The 20,235-nt window shown below is 46.4% G+C and overlaps 2 protein-coding genes across 2 annotated transcripts in view; both read right to left on the bottom strand.

The window, feature by feature from the left end:
- Window positions 1-18,972, bottom strand: part of LOC116987005 (polymeric immunoglobulin receptor-like) — a 99,152-nt gene extending 80,180 nt beyond the window's left edge. Inside the window, 3 exon segments of the mRNA XM_033042887.1 lie at window positions 14,317-14,637; window positions 17,454-17,774; window positions 18,867-18,972. Coding sequence (XP_032898778.1) covers window positions 14,317-14,637; window positions 17,454-17,774; window positions 18,867-18,915 — 691 coding nt within the window. The 5' untranslated portion in view covers window positions 18,916-18,972.
- LOC116987004 overlaps window positions 1-20,235 on the bottom strand; it is a 248,236-nt gene that overhangs the window by 187,805 nt on the left and 40,196 nt on the right. The window lies entirely within an intron of this gene.

The following is a 20,235-nucleotide window of genomic DNA, read 5'->3' as shown; positions in this document are numbered from 1 at the left end:
GATCAAAGGTGACAATGTTAAAGGAATATGGAAAACTAGGGTGGGATGGAGACAGGGGTAAAGCAAGGGTTACTTGAAGTTAGAGAAGTCAATATTCAAACCGCTGGGTTGTAAGCTGCTCAAGCGAAATCTGGGGTGCTGTTCCTCCAATTTGCGTTTGGCCTCACTCTGACATTGGAGGAGGTCCAGGACAGAAAGGTCAGGTTGGGAATGGGAGGGGGAGTTAGTGTTTAGCAATCGGGAAGTGGCGTAGGCCGAGGCAGACTGAGCGGAGTTGATCAGCGAAACTATCGCCGAGTTTGCGCCTGGTCTACCATCTACGGTATCCGCTTGTTCGTACCTGGAACAGTGGATATAGTAGATGAGGCTAGAGGAGATACAAGTGAACCTCTGCCTCACCCGGAAACGACTCTTGGTGCCCTTGGACGGAGTGGACAGAGGAGGTATATTGACAGTTGTTGCATTTGCTGCAGTTGTAGGGGATGGTACCTGGGGACGGGGTGGTTTGGGGGAGGGTGCGGGGGGGGGGGGGGGGGGGGGGGGGGGGGGGGGGGGGGAGGACGAGTTGACCTGGGAGTTGCGGAGGCAACGGTCTCTTCGGAAAGCAGAAAGCGGTGGAGATGGAAATATGTGGCTAGTTGTGGGATCCCGATGAAAGTGGCGAAAATGTCCGAAGATTATATGCTGTGTGCGACGGCTGATGGGGCGAAAGATGAGTTTATTCTCCTTACCACCAGGGGAATGTCGGGGTGGAGAGGCTGGCCGATGTGTGGACAGTGGCTGCTGGGGGTGGGGGCGCGTTGACTGGGCAGAGGGAGAGAGAGAGTGCGCAGGGTGGGGAGGGAGTGACTGGTCCCTGAGTTGAGGACGGGAAGCGGGCTGACCTGCCCCGGGAGGACTGAACGCAGTCTGTTGAGCTCTCGGGACTGATTCCCTGTTTATTATTCTCCAGGTATTTAGACCGAGAGCAACACTTGTTTCTCACTGATCTGTACCTGTCGGATTATTAGACATTTTTTTTACAGGTCAGAGGCAGGGAAATGTGCTGAGCATCCCACTTAAAGTGGCACTTCCCGGAGAAAACATGGACCAGGCATTTCAGTGGAGACGTCAAGCCAATCGCTGCGAAACGTACCGTCAGATACTTGCAGATGAACGTCAACCATTGCATCCCAGCCAGATTTATAAATTCCACAGCTGTACCATCCTGTATCTCCAGAGCGAAGATCCTCCACATTCACAGTAAATATTCCTTGTGCCGGGTTATCTGTGATTGACACTCTTCCACGCCGTCCGTGTAGGCCATTTGTTTCCACTAAAACTGTACACCGGTAAGTCCACCCATGGCACCAGTATTTTGTGTATGAGTGGTAATATGCTTCATAATGACAATCGATTGTGATCGCTCTTCCCACAACTCCTCTTACATATTTCTCTGCCCACACTGCACCTGAAATTGAGGGGAGAAACTTTCAGATGGAGAGCAGATGAACTGTTTAATGGAAATAGATACATATTGAAGATTACATGAACAATAAAAATCGTTCTATGATGTGTCATATTGCTTCACGGCCAATGTCTCCGGTCTGAAGTGCAGGCAGTGCTGTTATTGTACCAGTTGTGTCAGTGTTCTGTCCCCGGGTCAGTACAATTTGGGTTCAATTCCCACTCCAGATCCCTGAGCAGAAACTGGGCTGGGATCGCAGTGCTGTACTGAAGGAGCGCGGCAGTGTTGCAGGAGCTGCCTTTCAACAATCCCAGTCGGTTCCCGGCCTCTCACCCTACTGAAAGACACCACTTTGCTATTTCATTGTCGGTGCCGCCGGCTGCGCTACCAACATTAATCTCTCAACCGACACTGGACCGGACCGGTGTTCAGACATTCATCGCATTTACAACGCCCTGACTGAGGACAGGGGACGGACGAATTAATATAAAGCGGGTCCCTTCCTGGAGAGCGCTACTGGCGTGAAAACGCACACCGCCAGATTCAGGGACAGTTTCATCCCAGTTGTAATCAGGCATATCAATCATCCTACCACAAACAGGTGCTAAACTCCCATCTACCTCTCTGATGATCCTCGGACTAACCGTGATCGAACTTTGCTGACTTTACCTTACACTAAACGTTATTTCCTTTTCATGTATCTATGCACGAGGATCGATAACAATCATGGATTGTCTTTCTGATGGCGAGTTAGCTCTCAACAAAAACACTCTACCTCGGTACACGTGACAATAAACTAAACTGAATTTGGAACCCGCTGGTCATCTGGGACAGGTTCTATTCCCAATGACCTCGGCTCGCCTTGGACCTTTCAGCACGACTGTGCCGCGGATGGGAGAGAGGATGGAGAGAGCTTTGGGAGTGGGTGGATAGAGCGAGGACAGTGGTTCAGTTTTAGACTCCGGGAATTGTTGGGTTTATGACAGCGTTGAGTTGGACAAATGCAGGGAATATTTGAACTGACACAATGAGTCCACAATCGTGACTTCCTCCTCAGTTGTGAACACATTTTGTTAGTGTAAAATTAACTTCCTGGTGATGTTGGAACCTCTTTCTTCGGTCCAGGTGTCTTGGAGTATTTGCTCCAAATTCATTCGCTATTTTATGCCTTTCAACTATACACGAACAGAGTCTAGATATTCAAATATGATTTCAGATCCATCACCACAATGCACCGAGTTCCATTTTCCCCATTACATGTCTACACACACTTAACCATCTCTGCTGTGGAAAGGGTGCACGGGACACCAACTAACATTGATCATTGGAATAGCAAGATCTGGCTTGCACTCACCGGGCAGCGAGGAGATGAGAAGAATGAGAATCCACATCGTTTTATCCACAGTGACAAGGCCAGCACTTGTCTGCCTGTCGCTCAGCTCTGAGCTCTCTCAAATAGCAATGAGGAAGAAGGGAACAGAACGTCATATCCTGAAACATTGCGAGCCAACAGCAGATCGACACGATGCAGTGTGAAAGGCTCATGGTTATATTTAACAGGTGGTTGGGTCAGATGATCACAGTCATACAGCAGGAAACGGGCCCTTCTCCCCAACTCGTTAGACCAATGTGCTCATCTAAGTTAGTCCAATTTACACACGTTCGACCCATATCTCCCCAAACCTTCCCTATGAGTGGGCTGTCCAAGTGCCCGTTATATGTTGTTATTCCAGCTGCTTCAGCCACTTCGTCAAGTTTGATGTTTCTGTAAGGATGGAGCGGCGGTTATCTCTGTACTCAGAGTATGTTAAGACTGAACAGTGGTGGAAATAATGATAGACAAAAAAAAATGCAGGTGCAACTCCTCTCCTCTCTGCTTCAACTCTTTAATTCAAACTTTGAAACACTAGTGTCATGATATTCACATTTTGAAAATGACAATTAATGGTTTAGTGGACTGTGAAGAAGTTTGACTAGAATTACCACAGGATGGAGATCACCTGGGAAAGCGGGATGTGGAATGTAACTGACATGTGTAATGTAACTCAAACAAGGGCGAAGTGATGCACTTCGTGCAGTTCAGGCAAGGTACAATAAGAACGATGAATTGAATTGCTAACTTGTCTTCTTTGCAATCCAGAGGTAATAAATTAGCAGAGTTGCGGTCATGTACATTCCATTTGATTATTTTGTACATCTGCTTGCAACGATTTCATTCTGTAGGCAACTAGTTGTTTTATAATATAACCTTATATCTGCTGCGGGCTATCGTTCTGGGTGTGTTACTTTCAGGGGAACAGTACAGTTCATTCGGGTTGTGTACATCAGTGGCAATGTTGTGCATCACGTGCTATCGATGTAACACACTGATGTGTCCGCTACTTATGTTAGCTGAGCGTTGGAGACCCTCAGTAAAGGATCTTTTGTTAAAAGCTATTTCCTGTTTACTTGCCCAACTAAAAACACTGCAGAGAGGAACCGAAGATACAGCAATACAGTTTATTTCTGTCTTCATTCTCCTTTGACCCATGACTTCTGCAAACACTGCTCAGCAAACAGTGTTACAACGAGCTGCACGCAAGACGCGGTTCAGAGATACGAATCTGCACACCCTTGTTTCAGCAGCGCGAGCAAAGTGTCAGCACTGCAGAACAATTCAGTATAAGGGAAGAAATAACTGTTTGAACATATTAGATTAAAGTAAATTCCAACCCAACACCAACCTCCAAAAACAACAGTGGCATCGACCCGAAATGTCATCCATTCTTTCCCTCCAGTGATGCTGCCCATCCCGCTGAGTTTCTCCAATATTTTGTGTCTATCTGTGGCATCTCAGACCGTTTATCTCTCACAATCTGTGAGGCATTTTGGGATGTCTTGCAGTGGGGAAAAGCTCCAATTCAAGATCTTTCCTCCCATTAGACCATTAACAATCTCCATTTGAACGGGCCAGGCAGCATCAGTGTGACCACAGAATCTGCACGTATCTCTGGTTATTCAGCACTCCTCGGATATCCCTGACCTGGGGGGTTGTGAGTTAAAAGCAGGCCCTGGTCTCATCTCCTCGCCCCCCCCCCCCCCCTTACTATGTGGAGAATATTTATATTTGGCAGTGACATTTTACCCAAAGCAATCCTTGAGTCTATCCGAATTTTATGGTGGTTACTCCGTTATTGCAAGTCACCGTTTCTCATTCCAAACAACATACTTCACAGTTCTTTCATGGGCGGGGTTACAGTCACAAGTCAGACTGAAGAAAGCAACACAATGTATTTGCAGTTTCACACCCCGTGCTTTGCAAACAGCAACTCAGCCATTTTGTTCTGCACAAGAATAGACTTTCCATTAAATTAGTTTAGTTTAGTTTAGAGATACAGCGCGGAAACAGGTCCTTAGGCCCACTGAGTCAACAATGACCAGCCATCGCCGCACATTTACACTACCCCACATACACTGTGGACAATTTTCATTTATAGCAAGCCAATCAAGCTACATACCTGTACGTCAATGGATTGTGGGACGAACCCGAAGACCTCGGAGAAAACTCACGCGATCATGAGGAGAACGTACAAACTCCGTACAGACAGCTCCCGTAGTCGGTCTCGAACCCGGGTCTCCCGTGCGGCAAGCGCTGTAAGGCGGCAACTCTACCGTTGCGCCACCGTGGCCATTATTTATAGTGATTTAACACGTGTGTACGGTGGACAAAGTGAATAACTCGTTGCAGCATTAAAATGTTTATCAATATTACTGAACTCAAAAGACGCGTAAGTGGGGTGATATAGAACCAGTGTGAAAGGGTTTGATTGCTGATTGACGTGGGCTCGGTGAAAAGAATGGGCGAAGTTTCGGGTCGAGACCCTTCTCCAGACTGGTCAGGGGAGAGGGAGAAACTTGGATAAGGAATTGTAAGGTGTGAAAACTGGACAAAGCGTATGTTGATCAAAGGGAAATATAGAATAGATGATTGTTAGCTGGGAGAAGGTAACAAAAAAATAATTAGAGATCAAATGTAGTCGAAGAATGTCATGGTGATCGGGGAACTGCGAAGGAGGGAGGGGGGGTGTTGAGAGGGAAAGCAAGGGTTACTTGAAGTTAGAGATGTCAATGTTCACACCACTGGGGTGCAAGCTGCGCAAGCGAAATGTGGGGTGCCCTTCCTCCAATTTGCGCTGGGACTCACTCTGACAATGGAGGATGCCCAGGACAGAAATGTCAGTGTGGGAATGGAAATTAAAGTATTTAGCGACCGGGATATCAGGTAGGGGGAGGACTCAGCGGAGGTGTTCAGCGAAACGATCGCCGAGAAGGGAAAACAGGCGCAGGCTCGGCGATCGTTTCGCTGAACATCGCCGCTCAGTCTGCCTATCCATCCACAGATGCCGCCAGTCACTCTGAGTTTACCCCAGCAATTTATGTCTAGCTTCAGTTTAAACCAGCATCTGCAGTCCCTTCCTCCCTAAAAATGAATTAAATATACGCAATCAGATTTGCCGATGTTGGATGAGCTTAGCGCGAGAGTCAGAGTCTGTGGAGAGAAAAATAATGCTAATAGGTAGAACAATGTCGTTGCATACTTTTGTTCTGATGGGATAGCATGGTCTGAAAGATTATTTGAATGCCTTTCCTAAACGCCTTTAACGTTTGGCAACGCGAGGGTTATCCAGCAGCTTGATTGTAGCCTGTTCTTCATCCCTATTGTTGCAGTCTAAACAAAACAAATTAGATAAACCATTTATTGACAACAACCATTTATTAAGAACCATGCAGAGGTTAAATCAATAGTTCGAAGCTGACGAAAGAAACCTTGGAATAGGTGACAAAACTTAAGGTGGTGCAAGCCAGGTCTCTTCATTGTAATTCGTGGGTCGAGTGGCGAGGTTCTGGCTCATCGCGTTTCTGCAAAAGACAATGTGAAGTCATCAGACTGACTGACAGTGGGAACCACGCTATATTTGACCCGACCACTCCCAACACATTGCTGTCTAGAAGATGGACCCCAACGAATCCACACCGGGCACAGAAATCCACCCTGCACACGTACAACCTGACAAAACCTCGTGATATCATCTACACAGAGATTTGGTTTAACTTCAGGATATGAAAACGTGCACGGTTTTTGTTTCTATCAATGGACAGGATGTTTGAAAGCGTTAATGGAAACCGTTTGGATACATTCGGTGAAGAGAAGTAATTGCTTTGGGCAGAGGGTGGTGAATCTATGGATTTTATTGCCACAGGAGGCTGTGGAGGCCAAGTCAATTCACACCGGAGATGCTGCCTGTCCCGCTGAGCTACTCCAGCAATTTTTTATCCATCCAAATCGATTGATATATTTAAGGCGGATATTTTCATATTCTTGATACATAAGGATGTCAATTGTTATGGGGAGAAGGCAGGTGAATGGGATCGAGAGGGAAGGATAGATCAGCCGTGATTGGGGGCGGATTAGATATGATGGACTGAATGGCTTAATTCTGCACCTATAATTTATGAACATGATGACAATAAAACCTACCTTAGACCCTCTTGTGAACACCGCGGTTGAGATACTCCAGATCACAAGCAGGAGAAAGTACATCCAGCGCCCCACTTCCCATGAGATGTAACTGGGCAAAGGGCAAGAGATACAGAATCAATGGGAGGAAACGAGACGGTTTATCTTTGAAACATTTACCTGTTATTTGCTTCATAATCTTGGTGAAATGGAGCGGGGCGAAGCAGCAGAGTCAATGGAGATCAGCTTGGAGAAAGAACGGGAGTTGGACTGGGGGGGGGGGGGGGGGGGGGGAGATGTGGGGGAGGGGGGACAACTTATGATCACCAATTACCAACCTCATTGTTGGAGGATGGCTACAAGACTGGGAATGAGAGATTACACGGATAAATGGATTCGGAGATGACAAAGACATAAGTCCTGAGATTGAGCAGTGAATACAGAGTAGATAGACACAACATGCTGGAGAAACACAATGGGAGAGGCTTCAAGGTTCAATGTGTAAGAGAGCGTCAGTGAACTCAGTTCGCTGTATTCGGTCTGATTCAAGACTGTTTTCTCACATTCTGCGCCAGCGAGTTTTTGTTGCATGACCTTTTCAATGGCAAGGTGTTGCCACAAGTGATATCAATGGGGGGGGGGGGGGGGGGGGGTGTCTTAGACCATAATTCATAATTCATTTTCCTATCAGCACCACACCAGAACGTCACAGCAAACCTAAAGTGCAAGACTTGGGTTTGGCAACTATATTCATCACACAACATGGGTGAGGTTAGTGATGGTGAAGTCATGGTGAATACTGCAGGGAGCGCTCTCTGAAAAGTTGCAAATGGAGGAACTTATTCGTATCATCCAAGCTTGTACACAACACAATGAGATGTAAACCCAGTGCAATTCCCCTTCTGATGAGTTAACTAATAACTGGTTTGCAAGTTATATACATATTATTAAAGAATATTTAAGAGATAAATATAAATTTGGTGTCAGGCTTGAAACAATAGACAATTGGTGCAGGAGTAGGCCATTCGGCCCTTTGAACCAGCACCGCCATTGAATGTGATCATGGCTGAACATTTAAATTTTATGATGCTTCGATATTTGGTTTCATTGGATCACAGGCCCACAGAGAAACAGAGTGTAGAAACAGGCCATTTGCCCCTTCAGGTCTGTGCCGACTGTCAACTGCATTCACACGGATCCTGTGTAAATCTCATTTTGTTTTCCCCACTTTCTCATCAACTACGACCACAGTCCAACACCCTCCCTTCCCCGCCCCACCCACTCTACACATTCAACCGCTCTCCTGCACACACGGCAATTTACAACTGGCACGTCTTTGGGAGCTGGGAGGAAATTGGAGCACTTAAATGAAACCAACACAATTAAAGGCAAAACATACAGACCACACGTAGACTTCACCTAATGAACCTATGTCGTGGCGTTGTGAGACTGTGGCTCTACGGGCTGTGCCACTGTGCATTGTGATTAATACTCTCACGGCATTTATTGCCAATGAAAGGAGGCACAACTTTATCCCAAATAAAGCATTCCCAATCAAAACGCCAGCAATTAGTACATTCGTTTTAAACAGAGCATTTTACCTTGCAGAGTAATTGGACGTTATCGATTTTTCACAAGAATACTCATGATCTATTGGAACAAGGAAATAAATGTCAGTGTCACTGCTTTTCACTTGCAGTTGAATAAGGGAGTCTGGTTGTCCGATGTTAGGAGTTCACAGGCTTAACATACAGGGTAATGCTTCTTCAGTGTGATTTGCAGCAAATGGGAGATGTTATCATGACAAGCAGGAGGTAGACAAAAATGATGGAGAAACTCAGCGGGTGAGGCAGCATCTATGGAGCGAAGGAAATAGGCGACGTTTCGAGCCGAAAACCTTCTTCAGACTGATATTAGGGTGGGGGCGGGAAACGAAAGGAAGAGATGGAGCCAGAAGGCTGAGGGAGAGGACAAAGTAAGGACTACGTGAAATTAGAGAAGTCAATGTTCATACCTCTGGGGTGCAAACTGCCCAAGCGAAATATGAGGAGCTGCTCCTCCAATTTACGGTGGTCCTCACTCTGGCCATGGAGGACACCCAGGATAGAAAGGTAGGATTGTGAATGGGAGGGGGAGTTGAAGTGCTGAGCCACCGGGCGTAGGCCACCGGGCGATCAGGTTCAGGTTGGTTATTGCTAACCGAGCGGAGGTGTTTGGTGAAGCAATCGCCAAGCCTACGCTTGTTCTCGCCAATGTAGAGCAGCTGACATCTAGAGCAGCGGATGCAATAGATGAAGTTGGAGAAGGTACAGCTGAACATGTGCCACACCTGGAAAGACTGCTTGGGTCCTTGAATAGAGTCAATGGTGGAGATAATGCGACCGGTTGCAAGGGGAAGTTCGGGTAGGAAGGGACGAATTAACCGAGTACTTATGGAGGAAGCGGTCTATGCGGGAAGCAAACAGGGGAGGAGATGTGAAGATGCGGCAAGTGGTAGGGTCACGTTGGATGTGGCGAAAATGACGGAGGATTATTTGTTGTACGTGGGGGCTGGTAGAGTGGAAGGTGAGGACAAGGGGGACTCTGCCCTTCACGGTCTATAGAAGAGACCCTGGTGAGAGCCTCATCTATGGTAGAAGAGGGGAACCCCCTTTCCCTGAAGAATGAGGATATCTCTGATGCCCTGGTGCGGAACACTTCATCCTGGGTGCAGTTGCGTCGTAGACGGAGGGTTTGGGAGTAGGGGATGGAGTTCTTACAGGAAGCAGGGTGGGAAGAAGTGTAGTCCAGGTAGCAAGCAGGAGTGCTGGGTAACAACTCTGGCGCCAGGTGTAGACGGCACAGTGGCGCAATAGTAGAGTTGCTGCCTTACAGCGCCAGAGATCCGGGTTCGATCCTGACTACGGATGCTGTCTGCACTCTCCAAGTGCTCCAGATTCCTCCCGCATTCCAAGGTCGTGCAGGTTTGCAGGGTAATTGGGGTCTGTAAATTGTCTCCATGGAACTAGTGCACTGATGAATACTGGACGGTGTGTATTCAGTGGGCCGAAGAGCCTGTATCCATAAAATAATCTAAAGGGTGCAATTTGACTTGAGAGGGTTGTTGCTTGGTTTGAAACATTACTGTGATGGGGAGGGGCCGGATAGGGGTTTTATATTAGTCCATGCAGGACAGGTGTGGAAGGGGGAACCTACTACAGGTGTGCAAAACTGTGAACAGCATAGATAGGGTCTTTTTGGGAAATTGTGCACGACAGATATGTGTAAAAGTGGAGAACATATGGTTAAGTTAAGGAGCAGAATATTTCAATGGTATCAAGAAAACTTTTTAAACCTAGAAGAGGGAGGAACCTGAATTGCCACAATGGACGAGGTGCTGGTAAATGGGATTAGTATCGATGGTACTGAATGGTCAACATTAACACAGTGGACCAAATCTGATACCGTCGTCAAGGAGTTAACTGTGGCCACATTTACAGATAATTTCTGATCCCTTCCCATATCTGAGTGTCGGTCATGTGGAGATGGTGGTGGGAAAATGATTGTGCTTGGACTGATGTCACTGCGAACCTAGTTTAATACTGTGTAAGTATAAGAGGGAGTTCTAGCAAGGAATCTGGCCTACACCAGCACTGGGAAATCTATTTCTGGAACCCAGCAACCAAGTATTGACAAATGGGCCATAATTCCATCATTTTAATCTTGATAAGTTAATTATATAACGTGCATGGATTTCAGGGATTATGAGGAGAAGGCAAAAGGATGGGGTGAAGAGGGGAAGATAGATCAACCATGCTTGAATGGTCTATTTCTGCTTCTATCACTTGTGGTGTTATGAACCACCCCTCCCCCACTCCCCCTTCTTCTCCCCATTCCCTCCACTACATACCAGTGCCGTTGATTTTCACTAGGAAACTGCAGGGCACGTCACTGCTGGAGGTGGACACGTTGACCATTTCACTGGATTTTGATCCACGTTGATTTGAAGCTGTGCAATAATATTGACGGTGCTGGTGTTTGAAGGATTGACAATGTAGATCCAGGGCATTGTTGTCAGAGATCTTTGAATCCCCAGATGGGGTCTTTTCATGCCAGCTGTTGTTAATGGGAAGGGATCCCCGGACCGACTCACAGGACACTGTCACTGAGCCCCCGCGACAGGAGACATTGGCTGGTGACAGAAAACCAAGCACAGGAACAGAGACGGGTTCTGTGGGAAAGGAGTAAACTGTCAGACACTGGGTGAACATCTGAAAATCAAACACTCGCCGATATCCACCATCTCTGTATCTTAGCCAGAGCCGCCAGGTTGGAATCTGACCCATCCATCTACATAGAGTCATAGAGTCATACAGCGTAGAAACAGGCCCTTCGGTCTAACTTGCCCGCACTGACCAACACGCCCAATCTACACTAGTTCCACCTGCCCATGCTTGGTCCTTAACCCTCCAAACTTATCCTATTCATGTACCTGTTCAAATTGTTCTTAAATGTTGCGATAGTACCTGCAATAACTACTTCCGTCGGCAGTTCGTTCCATATACCTACCAACATTTGTGTAAAAACGTTACTCCCCAGATTCTTGTTACATCATTCCCCCCTCATCTTAAAATAATGTCCTCTGGTTCTCGATTCCCCTACTCTGGGCAAAATACTCTGTGCATTTACTCGATCTATACCTCGCATGATATTGTACCTGCCATAAGGTCATCCCTCATCCTCGAGCGCTCCAAGAAATAAAGACCTAGACGGCTCAACCCGTCCCGGTAGGTCAGGCCGTCAAGTCATTGCAACATCCTTGCAAGTCTTCTCTGCACCCTATCCAACTTGACAGCATATTTCCAAGAACATGGTGGTTAAAACTGACCACAAATCAGACAAATCATCAGACAATCTTGGATCCTCTTTTACATTTCAGGAATTAGCAGCAGGAAAAGGGGAGCATCGTTTATGCAACAGTGTTGGATATTCAAAGCAACAAGGAAGTTGCCCATTTGTCTAATGAGAATCAAACTGTGTATGCAGGAGCGCAATTTCGAAGGAAATCGACAGGGACACTCCAGTTCAGATGTGGACAATGTCAGTTACTCAGATGTTTAAGAAGGAACTGTATTTGCTGGAAAATCGAAGGTAGACAAAATGCTGGAGAAACTCAGCGGGTGAGGCAGCATCTATGGAGCGAAGGAAATAGGCAACGTTTTGGGCCGCGTCTGAAGAAGGGTTTCGGCCCGAAACATTGCCTACTTCCTTCGCTCCATAGATGCTGCCTCACCCGCTGAGTTTCTCCAGCATTTTTGTCTACCTTCAGCTATTTTTCAAAGCAACAGCCAAATTGCCTGTCAGAAAGCACCTTCTTCTCACAATCCATTTACCAGATTTATACTTCTCTGTGTCTCTCCATCCTCCCAGCTGCCAGAACTACCATGTCTGCCACTGTACCAGTACACAGCAGCACCATCTCTCTTTGTTTTACAATTCCAGCATCTGCAGTTAATCTTCTTTTAACCTGAAACTCTGCCACAATTCTACAATACCAACATTCAAACACTTCATTAGTGCAACAGTATCACTATCGCCAACTTTTTAACTTCCTTGTATAAAATAGTTGATGGTGATACCGTTGCACTAATGAGGTGTGTGAATGGCAGTATTGTAGAACTGTGTGTAGGGTGCGAATGGGAAAGTGGAATAACATAGAACTAGTGTGACCGGTGATCGCTAGTCGGTGTGGACTTGGTGGGCCGAAGGATTCGTTTCCATATTGCATTTGTAAACTATAACTAAACATCCCGGTGACATTTTTCTGTAACCTCTCCAAAGCTTCCACATCTTTTGTTTTATAAAGCGGCGACCAGAACTGTGCACCAGACTCCCACCTAACAAATATTTTGTCCGTTGCCAAAGTGGAGACATAAAGTCACTCATTGAGAAACCTGCCTTCAGATACTTGGAGATATACTTTAAATGTTGGTTCGCCAGATGTAGTAATTCCACATCTGTACCATCCTGCATCTCCAGAGTGAAGATCATCCACAGTCACTGTAAATATTCCTCGTTCCGGGTTATCTGTGATTGACACTCTTCCGCTCTGTCCATGTTTCCCATTTGTTTCCACTACATGTGTACACTGGCGACTTGTCCCAGGGCACCAGTATTTTGTGTGTGAGCGCTACACTGCTGCATAGTGACAATCGATTGTGATCGTTCTTCCCACAACCCCTCTTACTTCGCTCTCCGCCCACAGTGCACCTGAAACTGAAGGAAAAATCTTTCATAAATTGAAGAGCAAAATTAGCCTTTCACAAACATATACATTATAGTATACATCAATGTGTACAGGGTAGTCCGCCCAATTATTTTCTTAACTGTGTTGAATTCCACCTAGATTGTGATGAGAGACAGATACGTACACCAGCCCTCACCATCCGCACAGGTCGTTCCAAAGCGCTTCCCAGCCAATGTGGGTGTGAATGGTGAAGAATGATGCATTGAACACAGAGCCTGTTGCAATTGGAAGGCGCTGTCTAGGGAGTCTTGGTGAGTTGCTCCAGTGCATCGTGCAGATGGTGCAAACTGCTGCTGCTCTGCATCAGCGGGGGAGGTTGAGGATGGGGTGTCTATCAAGCGCGATTCTGGTTCATGACAGACCAAGCACAAGTGTTCAGCGAAACTGTGGCCTAGGCCAGTGCTTCTTAAACTGGTGAATGGTTCAACCAAGGGTGAATGAAATTATTTTGGGATGATTATGTTTTTTGCTCATGTGACTAAATAAATTGCATAAAAAATTATATACAAGAGAGAATAAGACAAACATTACCAAAAAAACATAAGAACATTTAGTCGAGGGTGAATGAAATTTTGTGATAAAGACTCAAGGGTGAGTGAAATTGAAATAGTTTAAGAAGCACTGGCCTTGGCTGAGCTTGTTCTCGCTGTTGTAAACCATTCACACTCTCTTCTGAACTTCCAATCTGAGCATCTCCACACCTACTGGGAGTTTTTCATTCCAAAATTATCTTTGACAAAAGTAATATACCTGATGGAGTGACGGCCAAGGAGATTCCACTTTAATGTTGTGAGATTATTGGAGTTCCAGTGATTCACACAAATTAACAGAGTTAAAATCATGAACTTGATCATGAAATTGTACATCCTTTGTTATAAATGATGATGGATCCAAACAGAATGAATTTGGTTGCTTTCTCTCTCAAAATGACTGTGAGATCTTAAAGTAGCCAGATAATCATTTTTAAGACAGAAGGCAGAAATTTGATGGAATGCACTCAACGCGTTGTGATAAGTGCAGGTCTTTCCTTTCGAAGCTCAACACCTTCTAGGTGAAACAGTATTCCCACGGGAAAATAACACTCACCTGTATTGTTCATTTCTGTCACATAACTGCACGTTCCTGCTCCTTTGAAGACTTTCACGTTGAGTATTTCACTGGATTTTGCCCCATGATGATTTGAGGCTGTGCAGTAATATTGACGTTGTTGACCTCCGAGGATTGCACAACTCAGATCCAGTTGATTGCCAGACAAGGTCGTTAAACACTCATACCCATACTTCTCACACCATCTGTAACGGATGGGAAGGGATCCACGGACAGACTCACATGACACTGACACTGAGCCTCCAAGACGTGAGGCATTTGCTGGTGACAGATATCTGAGCACAGGAGCAGACACGGGTTCTGTGGGAATGGAGCAAACATTCAGTCACCTGTATGAAAAGTTAAAAACCAAACACATGCTAAATCTCAGCAGCCCTTTATCTCAGCCCAAACCGTCCGGTTGATATCTCACCGGCTCATCTACACCCCTGTGAGTGTGGGAAGCCCAGAAAATAAAGAAGGTTAGAGTTATGGAGAACTGAAAGATGCCCATCACAACAGCTCATTCATGCCGACCAACATGTCTTTCTCGGCCATAGCCATATGTCCACGTTTCTCCTTTATCACTCGTAATGATCCCAATCTACTCAACTGTCCAAAAATGTATTTTATATGCTGTTATTCCAACTGCCTCAACAACTTCCTCTGGCAGCAGGTTCCATATAAATATCATCCAATGTGTGGAGAATGTTGTCCCTCAGAACAGAAGTTGGGATGTTATGTTTCAGTTGTACATATGTTGTTGAGGTCGAACTTGGGCGAATTATGTTCAGCTTCGGCCACTCACCTTTACAAAACATGCCATTACAGTAAATGGCACCTTCTTGAGGGGTTGGACAGGCTAGATGCAAGAAGATTGTTCCCGATGTTGGGAAACAAGGGGTCACAGTTTAAGGATAAGGGGGAAATCTTTTAGGACCGAGATGAGAATTTTTTTTTTCACACAGAGAGTGATGAATCTGTGGAATTCTCTGCCACAGCAGGTAGTTGAGGCCAGTTCATTGGCTATATTTAAGAGGGAGTTAGATGTGGCCCTTGTGGCTAAGGGATCTGGGGGTATGGAGAGAAGGCAGGTGCAGGATACTGAGTTGGATGATCAGCCATGATCATATTGAATGGCGGTGCAGGCTCGAAGCGCCGAATGGCCTACTCCTGCACCTAATTTCTATGTTTCTATGAGAGTCCTGGGACAGGGAGAGAGAGAAATGGAAGGGTAAGGTGTGAAAACAAGTGATCAAAGGTGACAAAGTTAAAGGAAAATGTAGAATGGATCATTGTTGACTGAAGGGAAGTTGACAACGAGGCATACAATCAGTAAAATATAATCAGGATGACAGCGAAACTAATTGGAGAACTAGGATGGGGCGCGATGGAGAGGAGTAAAGCAAGGGTTACTTGAAGTTCATTGTTTTATCCATAATGACAAGGCCAGCACTTGAGCTGCTTTAAATACCTGGGAGTCCACATCACGGTGGATCTGACATGGACATCACACACTGCCGGACTGGTGAGTAAGGCAAGGCAGCGCCTTTACCACCTCAGACAGCTGAGGAAATTCAGAGTCTCTCTGAGGATCCTCCAGCGCTTCGACTCTGGCTGTAGAAAGCATCTTGTCTGGCAACATCACAATCTGGTTTGGGAACAGCTCTGCCCTGGACAGGAAAGCTCTGCAGAGAGTAGTGCGTTCGGCCGAACGTACTATGGGAACTACACTCGCCCCCCTGCAGGACCTATACACCAGGAGGTGCAGATCCAGAGCCAGCAACATTATGGGGGACCCCTACCACCCAACAACGGACTGTTCCAGCTGCTCCGGTCAGGCAAACGCCTCCCTGTCATGCTGTGAAAACAGAGAGGATGAGACGGAGTTTCTTCTCACAGGCCAACAGGACTGTAATCTCTTATCTCACCAGGGACTAATTTACTGTTGTGTTGTGGCTTTACAAAAAAAACTTTTCTAACATGTAAATACTGATTCTATTCTATTCTGTTCTGCAGTTTGTGCACAATCCGCTGGCATTGCCACTTTCATTTCACTGCTCATCTTGTGACAAATAAACTTGACTTGTCTTGTATCCTGTCGCTCAAAACACTGAGGTGTAAGCTGCCCAAGCGAAATATGAGGTCCTGTTCCTCCAATTTGCCTTTGACCTCACTCTGACTGTGGAGGAGGTCCAGGCCAGAAAGGTCAGTTTGGGAATGAGAGGGGTAATTAAAGTGTTTAGCAATCGGGACATAGCGTAGGCCGATGCAGACTGAGCGGATTCTGCGCTTGGTCTCGCCGATATATAGGAGTTCACACCTGGAACAGCGGATATAGTTGATGAGGGTGGAGAAAATGCAAGTGAACCTCTGGCTCACCCGAAAAGACTATTGGAGTCCTTGGGCGGAATGGACGGAGGAGGTATAGGGACATGTGTTGCATCTGCTGCAGTTGCAAGGGAAGGTACCTGGGGACGGGGTGGTTTGGGTGGGAAAAGCCGAGTTGACCAGGGAGTTGCGGATGGAACGATGTCATCGGAAAGCAGAAAGCGGTGGAGATGGAAAGATGTGGCTAGTTGTGGGATCCCGTTGGAGGTGGCGAAAATGCCGGAGGATTATATGCTATGTGCAACGGCTGATGGGGCCAAAGATGAGGTTACTCTGCTTATCCCCGGGGAAATGTGGTGGGGAAGGAGTGACTAATCCCAGAGGTGGGGGCGAGTACACGGCTGGCCTGTCCCGGGAGGACTGAACGCAGTCGGTTGAGCTCTGGGGACTAATGCCCTGCTTATTATTCTCCGGGTATTTAGACTGCGAGCAACACTTGTTTCTCACTGATCTGTCGGATTATTAGTTTGAGCCGGAATGCAAACCTCTGACAGGGTGACATTTCATACAGTTCAGAGGCAGGGAAATGTACTGAGCATCCCACTTGAAGTGGGTGGCCGCTCAGTGGGACAGAGTCCGCACTGGATGAGAGCAACATGAGTGGGGTTTCCCGACCCCCGCCCGCTCCCCGTGGGCTTTGCACTGCTGCGGAGCCTCGGGATATCGGTGCTGCCCTGAGCCTTCCCGGAGAAAACATGGATCAGGCATTTCAGTGGAGACGTCAAGTCAATCGCTGCGAAACGTACCGTCAGATACTTGGAGATGTACGTCAAACATTGGATGGTCGCCAGATTTTCTAATTCCACATCTGTACCATCCTGCATCGCCAGAGTGAAGATGCTCCACAGTCACAGTAAATATTCCTTGTGCCGGTATATCTGTGATTGACACTCTTCCACTCCGTCCGTGTTGCCCATTTGTTTGCACTAAAACTGTACACGGGCTCCTCCTCCAATCACACCAGTATTTTGTGTGTGAGCGGTACTCTGCTGCATAGTGACAATCGATTGTGATCGCTCTTCCCACAACTCCTCTTATATCCCCCACTCCCCACACTGCACCTGAAACTGAGGGGGAAAACTTTCAGATGGAGATCAAAGGAAATGTTCAATGGAAATAGATACATTTTGAAGATTACATGAAAGAAAACTTAAATCGTTCAATGATGTCTCATATTGCTTCACGGCCAATGTCTCCGGTCTGAAGTGCAGACAGTGTTGTTATTGTACCAGTTGTGTCAGTGTTCTGTCCCCGGGTCAGTACAATTAGGGTTCACTTCCCACTCCAGATCCCTGAGCAGAAACTGGGCTGGGATCGCAGTGCGGTACGGATGGAGCGCGGCAGTGTTGCAGGAGCTGCCTTTCAACAATCCCAGGCGGTGCCCGGCCTCTCACCCTACAGAAAGACCCCACTTTGCTATTTCATTGGCGGTGCCGCCGGCTGCGCTGCCAACATTCATCTCTCAACCGACACTGGGCCGGATCCGTGTTTAGACATTCACCGCCGCCACTGCCTTTACAACGCCCTGACTGAGGGCAAGGGGCGGACGGGTTACAATAAAGCGGGTCCCTTAATGGAGCGCGTTACTAGCGCGAAAACGCAGACCGCTAGATTCGGGGACAGTTTCTTCCCAGCTGTTATCAGGCGTCTGAATCATCCAACCAGAAACAGAGAGTAATGCTGAACTCCCATCTACCTCTCTGATGACCCTCGGACTACCCTTGATCGGACTTTACTGACTTTATCTTAAACTAAACGTCATTTCCTTTCTATGCACTGTATGAGCATCGATTGTGATCATGGATTGTGTTTCTGCTGGCTGGTTAGCAAGCAACAGAAATGTTTTTCACTGTACCTTGGTCCACGTGACAATAAACTAAACTGAATTGGGAGCCAAATGTCCCGCTGCTCATCTGGGACAGTTTATATTCTCAATTTAAACTAGCATCATGATGCAATTAGACCACGTGTCAACAGTTGTTAAACACGAACATAGTCTAGATATTCAAATGTGATTTCAGATCCATCACCACAATGCACTGAGTTTCATTTCCCCCATTACATGTCAACACACACTTAGCCATCTGTGCTGTGGAAAGGGTGCACGGGACCCCAACTAACATTGATCATTGGAATATCAACATCTGGCTTTCACTCACCCGGCAGCGAGGAGATGAGAAGTATGGGAATCCACATTGTTTTATCCATAGTGACAAGGCCAGCACTTGTCTGTCTGTCGCTCAGCTTTGAGCTCTCAGATACAACCGCATCTTTCAAATAGCAATGAGGAAGAAGGGAACAGGACGTCAGACCCTGAACCACAGCGAGCCAGTAGAGTAGCAGCTCGACACGTTACAGTGTGAAAGTCTCAGGGTTATATTTAACAAATGGTTGGGTCAGATGATCACAGAGTCATACAGCGGGAAACGGGCTCTTCTCCCCAACGCGTGAGACCAATGTGCTCATGTAAGTTAGTCAAATTTGCCCACGCTCGATCCATATCTCCCCAAACCTTCCCTATCCATGGACCTATAGGGTGATTTCACGAAAGGTCACTGGAGCATAGATCCTCACCCACGTGACCGCAAAATTTAACTGGGTTACAAACGTCACTTCCAGTACATGTTATTGATGCTGAAAACGCGAACTTTCAAACATGTTAAAAACCGCGAAAACGGCCCGGTTTTGAGCTGTAAACAGCTGTGCCAGTCGGGGTGACCGCGAGGCACAGTTATCCTTCTTTAGAGTCCAGAAGATAAAGAAAAACGAAGGTAAAGACAAGAGAGAGCTGAAGGGAAAATAACAACGGAAGTTGTTGGCCGTGCAGATATAAAGATAGAAAATATCGGGAATTATCGCGTTTGCTCACTGCATTTCATCAAAACATCAATAATGCCTTAGTTTTGATGAAATGCAATGAGCAAACAAACAGCATTTCCAATCGAACTTCTCTTCTGCTACAGTAATTGCCTTTTTTTGTGGGAGGATTTCTGTGGCCATGACAGTTGAATCTTCTTGGTTTCGGATCTCACCCAGAAACTTGCAGTTCAGGCAGTGATGTACTCTACCAGTTGGCACTGTGGTGCTCGTAGACCATGTGCTCATTTACTGGGGAGGGACTTTGTAGACGGGAATACTTCACGTGGACTCTGGGCTTGTTTTCAGAACAAATTATTTTTATTACAAATTGGCCAACTTTGGTTACACATGTCCTGGGGCTGATGCCCTCAGATACAAAACATTCAGTGCCTTTTACACAACCACATCTACATTATCTTCCTCTCCTACCTCCAACTTGCATTCTCAGCGAGTACAAAAGATAAAGGAATTCATGTATAATACTCTGTTGTGCAGCTGCAAGTACATACTGTATGACAATAAAACACACTTGACTCACTTCTTGCACTGTAATAGGCTATAAAAGCTATGAATAGTTCTGCAGTTCCACGCTACATTACTCCCCTCCAACTCCCCATTTCCCCTTAGCTAGGCACTATCTAGGGATGGGCTCAATTAAGATCATTTTAT

Source organism: Amblyraja radiata, chromosome 24 (assembly GCF_010909765.2).
Source record: "Amblyraja radiata isolate CabotCenter1 chromosome 24, sAmbRad1.1.pri, whole genome shotgun sequence".
In the NCBI taxonomy this organism is placed as follows: domain Eukaryota; kingdom Metazoa; phylum Chordata; class Chondrichthyes; order Rajiformes; family Rajidae; genus Amblyraja; species Amblyraja radiata.
Note: the sequence above shows the minus strand (reverse complement) of the source record. Positions and strands in the feature narration are given on the sequence as shown.